Source organism: Dicentrarchus labrax, unplaced genomic scaffold (genome assembly GCF_905237075.1).
Source record: "Dicentrarchus labrax unplaced genomic scaffold, dlabrax2021, whole genome shotgun sequence".
Lineage (NCBI taxonomy): Eukaryota > Metazoa > Chordata > Actinopteri > Moronidae > Dicentrarchus > Dicentrarchus labrax.
In genome coordinates, this window is record NW_026136708.1 from 14752225 (window position 1) to 14764622 (window position 12398).

General features: G+C 40.0%; 1 protein-coding gene across 9 annotated transcripts in view; it reads right to left on the bottom strand.

Moving 5' to 3' along the window:
- LOC127368192 (disks large-associated protein 2-like) overlaps positions 1–12398 on the bottom strand; it is a 104655-nt gene that overhangs the window by 54115 nt on the left and 38142 nt on the right. For all 9 annotated transcript variants that reach the window (XM_051408725.1, XM_051408731.1, XM_051408728.1 and 6 more), the window contains one exon: positions 277–1433. In XM_051408725.1, the coding sequence (XP_051264685.1) occupies positions 277–1433 (1157 nt within the window). The remainder of the gene's footprint in view (positions 1–276; positions 1434–12398) is intronic.

The window sequence follows — 12398 nt, forward strand, 5'->3', positions numbered from 1 at the left end:
GTGAAAAAGGAATATTAACCAAACTGTTTATTGTATTACCAAAAATTCTAATTTAATAAGTAATATATTACTAGTGCTGTTTTATGGTGACATATACCAGCAGTAGCATAGACACAGATACACATAATTCATTTCAGTAGCACTGTGGCAACCGTCCACATACAGTATGACAGAAACACCCTGTCTCCAGCTTTTAATATATTAATATCCTGTCTTTTCTCTATTATGTTCCATTTTTGTTAATTTAAAACATAAATTAAGTAAAGTATCACTCACCTGCAGGTAGTGACATGTCCGCGATGAAGGCTTGAGGTCTGTGTGCATCATGGGTTTTTCTAGATTAAGCGATGACTTCCTATAGGCCTCCTTGGCCTGGCTGACTGTCAGTGTCGACCAGGAGCTCCTCTTCATGAATTTGCCCTCAGGCGCCATGGCCATGCTCTCACAGGCCGAGCACTTGACATCATTGTTACTCTTAGAGGTCTTAAGTGACAGGTCTCCAAAGTGGTGGCTGTGCATGGAATCTGGGTAGCAGTGGCTGACATGTTCCCCGTGGTGCCGTGACATGACACTGGGTGTGCGGTAGGTGCTGTCACTGTCCAGGTTGTCATCGGAGCTCCACCAGCCGCCAGAGCGGTGCTTGCGCTCTTTGCTCTTGCTTCTCTTGCTACCATGTTTGGTGGAGTGGTGGCCATGATGGTGATAACCTGCTCCTCCTCCACCTCCCATCATATCACCTTTTGTGCCGTTCATCTTGGATGATCCCTCTAGGGAGTGGGACTTGGTGAAGAGCTTCTGGACAGAATGAACAAGGTGTCTGATGCGGCCAGGACTCTCGCTGCGTTGCTCAGTGGTGGTGGAGGTGCGCTGGTACTGTAACGTATGGAAGCCATCGCGGTGTAGTGGCAGTTGTTTCTCAAACTGGTCTAGTAGGTTAGCAGGAAGGCGGTTGCTCTTGGTGCCGGTGAGGTGGGAAGAGGCAGCTGCCGCAGCTGCGGCAGCAGCAACGGCTGGGGAGGTGGCAGAGGCTGTGATGGCAGCGCAGTCATCCCGTGTGGCTGAGTCATAATACTGAGAACTGTAGTGCATTCTGGGGAAGGTGCTGCTTGAAATGTGCTCAGAAGCAGCAGCTGGGGGCATCATGACAGGGGACATCATCATGCAGTCAGAGTGGATGGAGCTGCGCGGCGAGTAGCGATGGTGGAAGTCCATGGGGCAGCTCTCTGTGGGGCTGAGCAGGTAGGACGAGTGGCGGGAGTCAGAGCCATGGTGAGCGTGGGGGTCATGGACGTGGGGGTCATAGTCCAAGCCATAGGGTAAAGGGATCTGGTGCTGGGAGCGGCTGCCCGATAAGCCCTTCATGTTCCTGGCTGGAGGGAGGCGTCTGCCTTCATTGAACTTTTGAGACGGGGACCAAGGTGAAAACTTCTGGTCTGTGTCAGAGATAAGGAAAGAAAAAGGAAAACAAAGAAATAAGATTCATGCGAGTTGGTGAGAGAAATGATCTGAACAACCTTGAGCAGAATATTCTGTTTCCAAATCCCCATAGATTGAAAACGCTATTGTGATTCTCCTTACAATTACAAGCAAGAGCATGACAGATACATTGTCCTATGGGATACTCTTCACATTCATCTGACATTCTCAATGACAAGAAATGTCTTTATCTCAGAAACACTGACATTTTATGTGCATGTATGTACTTAAATATTAAATCTCTCACTTTGTTGTGTTCCCAACACAGTGTTCACTAAGGCGCCTATCATACAAGAGCACATCAAGTGAGATGTTATTACAGTACTACAGTACACATGGAAGTATAATGATTTCTAGCTATGAATAGCAATTCTTAATTACAGACCTTTAAAGTTAACTTAAGTTGTTATTGAAGTCATGAAGTCACTAATGTGGGTCAATCTTCAGTATAAAAGTGATTTAAGAATTGCTGTACTGCTTTTAATATAGTATGAAGGATTTCTCAAAAGATATATTTCTCTTTTAAGTCAGGTAGAAATCCTTTATCTGTTTCTGCTGGCAAAGGGTTTGTACTATGTGCTTAATGATGCACTATGTGTCAAGTCTCACCTCATCTGAAAAGAAGTAGTTCTGCCCTCAAAACGGCTTGGAGGTTTTGACGGTTGATGAAAGCCAATTTACTTGTAATGTATAATTTGTCATAGATTACTGATTTTCTCCTTTCAGCTATAATGACTTGAAACTGATTTTTATTGTTTTACATAATGTTTGCAGAATAGTTTAATTTCTATATGGAATAAAGAGAATACTGCACAGGAGAAAAATACAGAGAGAACCATGAACTATTAATATTAGCATCAACTTTTTTTGGCAGCTAAACACCAGGAAAACTACAGAACATTAGGAGTCTCACCTGGAGCCCACAAATACTGTGTCAACTAACTGTGTTAGGCCAGTCACAATCATTAGGCTGCCTCCCCAAAGAGCAAAACTCCAGTTTGCTTCAATTAATCCAGTATATATCTTCATAACCCTATCCCACAGTTGAAAGTAGGGAGCTGATTTTCTCAACAAATTGAGTCAACTCCTCTGGAATCTGCGATAAAAGTATTATTTCTCAAGCCCTGCGGTGATGAACCAGTTGTTATTAGCTGTATGCCTAATTATTTTTAGAAGAGCTGTGCACATCACTGGGCAGTGATCACAAAGAGCAACAAATTTTAGATTACTTCAAAGAGACTTTATGATGAGAGAATTTAGAAGCTTCTGTATGAGGGGTTAAAAAGTTCAGCATAACCTCTTAAATCTTTTTGCTCTGCCAGCTTTTTTCTCGCTTAATGGTGAATGCTGCTCAGGCTCATATGAGTTTTCCTTTATTGTGTTCATACAATGCTGAAACAGTATGTACAGTACATAGTAAGCTTATAGAAAAGAATATATGTTAAAAATGCACTCATCAAGGCAGTTTCCTTCTATTCATTCCGCTCACTAAAATTGAGTATTGTTGACTTTTCTGTCATAATTTGTCTTTAATCTCTGTTTTTTTTTTTTTAAACATTGTGAGAAAATCATATTGTGAACCCAGTATTGTGCATTGAATCCTGAGTTGAGTGTCACATCATGAATAACACACCTGCACTTACAGTTGCAAAGCTGAGGACACGTATCTGCATGCAACACAGGAGTTTTATAATTCATATCTGATAGATACTGTGAGTCAATAGATTCAGTTCTGTGTGTCTGTCTGTCTGAAACTCAGAAACTACTAATGAATAAATAAACTCTTTGTATGTCCAAGAGTTTGCACTAATACTTTATTTGTGACAGTAACTATAGCAAACTTATCTCTTCAATATTATATCATATTCTTAAAAAATGTGAACATGTGAAAACAGCTTTTCAAATTGAAGGAAAAACAAAATTGCTTCAAGCAGGTTTATTCTAAATTATATTATGTTGAAATTGTGTAATTATCAAGTGTAAATTATGTTTGACAATACTTGAGTAACCAAATGCCCAACAAGTGATTAGCTACTTATTTAAACCCTAACTTGATGCCACAGAACAGTTTGTCCTGTAATCGCATTAAAATGAATATGATTCCCCAGCCCTGTTTAAAATAAATTCACCACTACCAAGCCACTACCAATGTTTAGTATTATTTTCTATTTTCCTCCCTCTCTGAGCACAAAGGTCTGCACAGATCTTGATCATTCTGTTCTCCTGTTGTTTATCAAGATACAAGAAGACATCTCAAACAGAACTTTTCAACAAAATGTGTCAAAATGAGCAACTTTATTTAAAAGCATCTGTCATAATGCTTATCCTCCTGCATAACAATTACAGCCTACGTCTTCCCAGTGCGTGATAAAAAAAGCTGTAAGGTAAACAGGGAGATGATGTTGAAATGCCTTGAGTGTCTGCCATTCCCCTATAATTAATTACTTTAAGTTCTCTGCAGCAGGAAACCCCAGTCTGGAACAGTGCACACATCGTCTTACATAACATTTGGGATCTCTGATCTCACACACCATTTCAAAGGAGCCAGAAATAAAATGCACAGTTGTCATGGTAACCACTGCTGAAAACCCAGGAACTGTAATAGGATTTTCAAGGTTGTTTGGGGTGGATCCCGGTCTCAAAAAAAAAAAAGGAAGAAGACAAAAAAATCACACATACAGTATGTAATGTGATACAGACACTAGCGTGTACCATATGGTCTGCTGTGTTTGGTGCACCGTTACAAATTGTGCTGCATCTTGTAGACTGTAACTGAACGATGAAAATTAAGCAAAACCTTATATATATGACTTTCAGGATTTAAATGCCTCTCACTCAGGGATTCCCAGATTTGATCTCCATTTGAAATTAATACAAGTTGGAAAACAAACTCTTTTGAATCACTAACCCTTAATAATTTGGATTTGTTGTGCTGCAGTTTTTCTGTCAACTTTGTTTGAACATCACAAAAGAGGATGTAATTATTGTTTTCATTTGATTTATGTCCTTGCCTTACTTATAATTTTTGTTTAACTACAGTAGAAGAAATTAAAAGACACTGTTATTCATAAGAGGGAGAAATTACCCATATTATGTGATTTATTTTCACATTTCATTTCCATCTTTATTTTAGTAGAGATTGTATATTTACAGTTATTAAAACAGTGTGTGACTACAGCAAACAGTAGATGTAGGATTTTGTAGAGCTTCATTGTAACAATCACTGTACAATGAATATAGTACCATCTTTCTATGTTCCTCTCTTCATCTGATTTCCACCATCATAGCTCTCTGTTGTCTCCCTAAGTCCCCTCTTACTGTCTCTCAAATTCACCGCACTGAAGTAGATGACATCGACCGGTTGCTTAGGCAACAAAATGTGTCAAATTAAAGCTAACAATAGTAATGAATGCGCACAGAGACTGTGTGTATCTACATACATACAAATGGCCACGCTCTTATGTGCAATATAATGTAGTCCAGACGTACAGGTCCAAACACAGAGCAATTCGATCATCAGACAGTTTGTCAATATGCTTGTGCATTCACCGGAGAAGCTAAGCATCCATCAACATATTGTTCAAATGCAGTATCACTTATGCAGTGAGGTCTGAACCAATTAAAAATGAATAATTGCAATATCTGGTTGGATCAAGCTGTGTCATTTTGATAATTCACAATGCAGTAAGACATTAAAGACACCATCTTTTAACCCAGGCTTAATATTTCAGTACCTGTCTGAGACCCAATAATTTTTCTCTCAAGCCAACAATCTGTTCGCACTCCCTCTAAATTTAATCATTAGTACAAGACGTTACTGAGTTACAGAGAGTTGGACATTGGTTGTTCAAGCAACTTTTCACAGATCTGAATGCCAACGGCCCACTCATTGGTCCAGCTGCTATGCCATCCACACCGTTCTCTGACCTAAAGCACTTTTACATTTTAACTCTTTACACAAGCAAAGAGCAGATACAGTTCCCAGCTGCTTAATCAGGTTTTATATCTACATTGTGTCTGCTTAGGCCAAACTACATTGGTTTGGTTGGCCCAACTGGTTCAATAGGCAGTTTCATCTGAATGGTTTTCATCATTAGTTTATGTAGTTGCACTAGTCTGACAACTAACTATTGATTAGAAACTTTTCCATACATGAATCATGTCCTTTGATCTGTCTTACCAAAGAAAAAAGAAAATGATAGAAAGACAAGAGGAACCACTACAGTAATACAATAATCCTGAAATAAATACAGTATCACCCTATGAAGCATGTTGAAATTTTCTAAACTTTCAGTGTTGATGTTGTGGTCAGTTTTCTGGCCACAGTTTATAGGGATGTAGCTTGCACTAAATTATACAGATGCTCACTGCTCAAGTTATAGTGTCAGTCCCGTCTATACCAGTCAGAATGAGACAAATTCAGCAATCATGTATTGCTACATGGCAACATGAATATTATGGAATCTGAAGTACACATTCAGCAGACACAAAACATCTGTTTGCTCCCACAGAGTAGTGTCTGGATTCCTGTCAGCCAGATCTGCATTTTCTCTCTACAATCACCCCAGCATTCTGATTACATACACTTTCTCTTGAGGTGGTTTGATTACCCCATAATCAGCTGTTTAGAGACTAATCCTTCAACTCAAATTCGTCTCTTTAGCTATCAACCAATTCATTTCAAGTAGAGTCAATTTGATATAAATTATTTCCCAGAGAGAGATAGAAGGGAGAAAATAAACTACCAAGAATGGTGCTAAATGTTTTCACTTTATGAATCCGTCATTAAGCAGTGAAATTATCTATGACTTTAACATTGCCTCTCCTTAGGTCCACAGATTCATCAACCCTCTCCAGGGTTACTGTTGTTGACTTTATTACTTTAGTATCACATATACTTGGTATTATTGGAATTAAAGCAATGATTTTACCCAATTTTGCCTCATGAACACAGTTTTGCAAACCAACACAGCTTGTGAAGCAAACATTGGGGTTTCTGTCGCCAACAATCAAAACAAATCTGGGGTTTGCTTTTACATGTGTGCTAATTGGTATGGCAAGTTTGTTTCTGTGTTTTAACATGGTGAATGATAGGTGAAAGAGCAAAATGTTGAGCTTATCTAAAATACTTATTATTAATATATATATTACAGGTGCTTAACCAAAAACTCAAACTAAAGGCACAAAGCAGAAGGATCCAAATAATGTACTAATAGCTCCTAATACATTGAGAGCAGCATTTGAATGCTGTCTTCAGGCTTTGGCCTGGCTTATTAATTGATGCTTTTTACCTGAGAACACTCCATTAGTCACCTGACTGGCAACATCCGTATTGAATGTTAGTGAAATGAAGTAGCCTGTAGCAGATTTACCCGGCAGAGCAGGAGGCCAGTGACTCCTGCCACCAATCCATAGTGAGGGTGTGATGGTGTTGCAGTCGAGTTATGGGAGTTTGTATCGTATAACAACTTGGTCTGGTATGACAACACAAACACACTCTGACTGTTGGCCCGAGGAGACTGGTGTCATACAATATTTGCAAGGGACTGCTCTGCAAAGTCTAATACATAGTGGCCACTGCACTGTTCTCTGTGTGTGGGGGAGGTGACATGAAGGCAGGGGATGCCGGCAGGCTCAACAAACAGGTAAAAAAAAAAAAAGCTGTGGCAGAGGGCTAAGTCTTGATCCCCTGCAGGCAGCAGCAGAGGGGAGGATGAGATCCTCAACTGTATCTTGGACTATCCCACCCACTCTCCTTAAGATGAGCTGATGCAACTATGGAGCACCTTCAGCCTCCAGCTCATCCGCCTGAGGTGAACCATGGAGTGTTTCAAGGGCTTATTTGAACAGACTTCCATGTGGTCACGCAACTCTTGCTTATGATTCTACAATAGTACCGGTTCCAGTCAGCAGTGCTGAATTCTGGTCACCAGCAAAAAACTCCTGGATTGGACTAGTCTGCACATGTGCCCTGCTTGTCATAATCATCACATTATCATTACATGTTTTTGTATTTGTCTTTATAATGTCTTCTCTTAATGTCAGCCAGTAGTTTTGGGCACATTTCTGCAATGATTTTATTTGTAAAGTGGTTCAAACCCTTGAAGACTAAATTGGGGTGTAGAATAAGTCCGTCATTACCACCACTGAGGTGCCTTTGAGCAACCACTTAACCCCAGACAGCTCAGTGACCAGCAGATTGCAGCTTCCAGGTGTGAGTGTGTGAATGTAAAGCAGGACATTAGTGGAAAAGAGCAGTGCTTGGATAAATATAGGTTAAAAAAACGAATCACGCACATTTGCACAGCTGCGAGCACATGTGCATCTACTGACAATATAAACTGATTGTATGAGAGGAGAAATAAAGCCAGACCCAAAGGGGGGAAAAAGAGGACATGTGGAGTGGGAGAGATTGATGGACTTCAGAGGGGAGAGAATTAAGCTCTTGAAATGCTTTTGAGAAAAGCAAACAAGCTTGTTTCCATTTTAGGGTGAAGGGAACATTTCAGAAGATTACATTTACTGTTGAGAAGATTACATGAAGCCATGGTGTGATTGAAAATCAAACTGTGTAAGTTGATACACTGCAGACAAAAAATGAAAGACAAAACCTTTTTATTAAGGTGACAATCTATGCTGTAGCTGACATACTGAATACAAATGCTTTAAGCTGTCATGATTGATTTTTATGTTTCTTCAATAGGACAATAGCTTCAATGAATGCAAATACTCCCTCTTGGCTCTTTAAGACCTCACATTGCAAGTCCATGAAACATTGATGAGAGCTTTCCTGTATCACAGCTTATGCAACCGCTATTGTGGTGCATGATCAACAGGCTGTTTCCTCTCTACCTTAAATGTGCTTCTGTCAGCACCTGATGCAGCCTATAAAACCTGTTTTTTTCCCCTGACAAAGATGCCACACACAGAGGGGGGAGAGATTAGGGCTAGCGCGGAAGAGAAAGAGAGAGAGAGAGAAGGGAAAGCCTCTGCTTGCTCTGCTCTCTGGGAAACCAGTGTGCTGCTGGCTGCTAAGTTAAAGCTCTGCCGCTATGCTACAGTCAGTGCCTGGCCAGCATTTCCCAAGATGGTTGCATAACTTGGAATAAATGAGGCCTCCCTCCTCCACACCAATGCACAGCTAGCTAATGCCACGGGGAAGAACAGAGCAACAGGCAGCCAAACTGTAGAGCATGAATCACAATGTTGAAAAATAACATGCTTGAGGTAATTTATTGACCACCGTTGAGCAAAAACATCCGTTCTTCATCAGTCATTATTACTCGCATGAATTGTCCCCTATCCGTGACCTCTACATTACACACTGAACTTAGATGTTCCCTAAGAAAAAGAAGGAGTCATCCACTTGGAAACAGACCACATCCAATTAGGTAAGTCACTGAGTTGTCAGATGATTCACATTCAAACTGTCTAAAGGTTTACAATGATACTGGAGGGCCAAAACAAGCAGAGAGCTGATACAAATATATTGAGAAGGGACTGTCAGCTTTTATCAACCTCAGTCTCTCAGTCTTGGATAGTAGAACCAAACAAAGTAATTTCGTGTTGAATATGTATTAAAGGACCAGTGTGTAGGATTTAGTGGCATCTAGCTTTGAAGTTTTTTTGAAGAACTAACTGAACTCATGTCTGTATTAGACAACCTGGGAACAAGAACGGGCTAAAGTGTGGAGGAAAACGGGGAAAGCCCTATCTACAGCCAGCGTTTGGTTTGTCTATTTTGGGCTACTGAAGGCGACCCGGTGCGTCTGTAGATAAAAAACGGATCATTGTAAGGTTGTTAAAACACAACGATTCCTATATTCAGGTTATTATACACCAACACATACCTATGAATATTATATTACATTTCTGCCAATGGATCCTCATAAATGTTACACACTGGACCTCTAAGTGAAGAAGCAACTGCAAGTCTTTCCACTGATGACTTAATCAGAAAAGGAGCTTTAGGGTAACAACCATCTCAATAGAGTTAAAACATTACAAAAACTACTATTACAAGCAAAGAGTTAAACTGAAGTTGGCTGTACTATATTTAAGGTCTTATTCAAGTCAAGCTGTTTACATGTACTGTTCATAGCCTGTGATTTGGTCTCCCTGTTTCCATAAATAAACCAATTAACAGAACAGTCCTGTAAACCTGAGGCGTCCTGCCCACGGCTTGAACAACCTGCCAGAGAGAAGTGAAAGCATTCTGCACCCCCTTCTTTTTTTTTTTTGAGAAAATAATAGTATTCAGTCATTTTCTTTGCCCACTAATTGCTAGTGAGGGTCACAGGAATCTAAATCCTGTCCCAGCAGCTGGGAGGCAAGCAGACAGTTTTGGACAGGTACAGGAGTCTATGCTTTGATACAGTCACTCACTGACATTCGAACATTTTGTCAATTTAGAGTCTAAGGACTGTGGGAGGAAGCTTACTGTCTCAAAGACTGAACTGAAGAAGCTGAGAAGAAGATTGAGTAGTAGTATATAGAAAATCAGGTTGCGTTTGACTATAAAGAGTTGCAGATTACCACCCGCAGTAGTTTCAGCTTGATGAACAGCAAGTGTGAAAAGCTCTCTTAGCTTTAATCAACAAAATAAACTCACAAAATATCAAGAACGTAAATATATAAACCACCAATTTTCCTGATTAAACAGACAAATACAACCGTACGCTTTCAGAATTCAATTTCTCTCTTACAGATAGAAAACCAGCTTAATTGCCTCATTCAACAGACCAAAAATTGAACAAAACTGTCTTGGTGAGTCTTTCCACTCTTCCAACAGTCACCAACTCTGGTGTCAAACCATCTAACTGAGCTAGATGTGAAAATATTCTGGCTCTCCACGCTGTCGTTGCCTCTCTAATGCCCAGCCTCCCTCTCACTCCTCTCCCGCTTCACGTCTCTCCTGTCCTGGCCCGTCCCCGCCGTGTCTTTGCCATCCCTGGAGTCAGGGTCCTGGTCACAGTCGATGTAAATCGTTTTGTTACTGTCTTCCTGGTCGTCATTCACCGAGTTAGATTTGAAAATATTCTAAAATCGACCAAAAAATCCACCAAATAAAACAACCGCAGATGAACTCAATGAAGCCAATTGCTGATATATTCGTCCAAATCTAATACAAGCTGGTGAAAGTAGGAGGAATTTCACAGTTTAAATTGGAATGTGTACATTTATTTTATGTCCTCAAATGCCAGTAGGCCATCATGATAAGAGTAGGCGTTATAATATGTTAATTCCACTTCAGGAGAGACTAGATACTATTTACCATTAAGTGGAAAAAATATGTGCATATATATTGCATAAGCAATAATCCAAAATGAGCTGGAAAATATCAGATATTGGCAAAAATCCAATATTGTGCATCCAAAGTTTTATTTCAAGGGAAGATAAATACATTGCTAGACCTTAAACAATAATTTGTTACATATTGTGATGCAGCAAACGGTAACAGCGGGTAGAAACCAACCAAAGCATTTTACTGTTAATAAAGGTATAACTGTAGCCGTACAGCAGGAAGGAGACTTTAATGGTAACGTGTTTTTGCTCATACACGCGGGGACAGCAGTGAACATTATATAAGTGGAAAGAGTGTTAGACCTTGCAACTGAGACAAAATCATATTCAATTCGATGTAGCTTTGCAGCAGAGGCTGCATTTCACCTTTTGATATATCCGCCCACTCCCTCCCACTGCTGCTGCTCTCTCCTCAGCAGGCAGACACTGGCTGATGTAGTGATGCCACACACCCTGGACACAGCCTCAGTCTCTTCTCTACGCCCTTCAGTGCAAGAAAACGCCAAATAGGGAGCTTATAGTCCATCACTGCTCACTGTGCAGCAGCCTGTAAAGCCTCCCACACTACATTGATTTAACACAAAAGATAAGGTCCTAGAGCTATAACAGACGATTCCCCAGGGTTTATGCGTATCTCTGAATGCATGTATTGGTCTGTATACGTATTGTACATGTAAGTTGTATTGCAGAACATTCAAAATGAATTTGGGTCTAAAATAAGACATACAGACCTCATGATTTTAGGTCAGATGCACTGGCAATGCCCCGCTTTGAGTCGGTGATTTCCAGTTTAAATTAAACCAAGTATTACACATCAAGGCAGCCATGTGAGATGACCAGAAATGGTATAATCCCCTCCACATTAGGTCTGCCCCTTTTCATCAAGTGCTAATCCTAACCTTTCTGTCGTTTCAGGCAGTATACCAAAATATATCACTGATGATACAATATGGAGAGAGAAAAAAACCAAAGCCCAGGTGTAGGAGGCTTAGGTTTTGGCATCTTGCCTCTCCTCATTCAGGTCTTGCAGCAAATGTTGACACATCTCCATGGAAACTGCTCATATATAGAGTAAGTATCCATCGTAGAAGTCTCACTTTGTACAACCTGTGAATATTGAGACATCTGGAACACTTTAGACTTCTCAGTTGAGTAGGATGTTGCCTACAAAATGTTTACCTCAACATATTGTTCTAAAATATAAGACCACATGGAGAATACTGCTTTATTCTACATGTGCTATATGTGTTTATACTTATAATGAATTGTAACATTGTAAGTTTGTGTTGCACAAAATAGTCTAATTACAATTACACAAATTTGATATGGCAAACCTGGGGAAAGGGACAACTGTCTGCTTTTGGGTGGACGGTTTTCTGCCTTCAAATTATTTATTACAGAAGTTGTTGAATAAACATCTCATCTGCAGTTCTAGCAAATACACAAACACACACAGTCCTGTTGGTCCTTTTGTAAGTTACTGTGTTGGTTCACCAAAGATGAACAAGATTAAAATTCAGCTGGTAGTAGCTGTACCTTGCAAGATACTTGCATCACTTTTGAATCTGCAAATTGCATCAATGCAGTTTCTCATTAAAACAGTAAATGAATTGCAAACA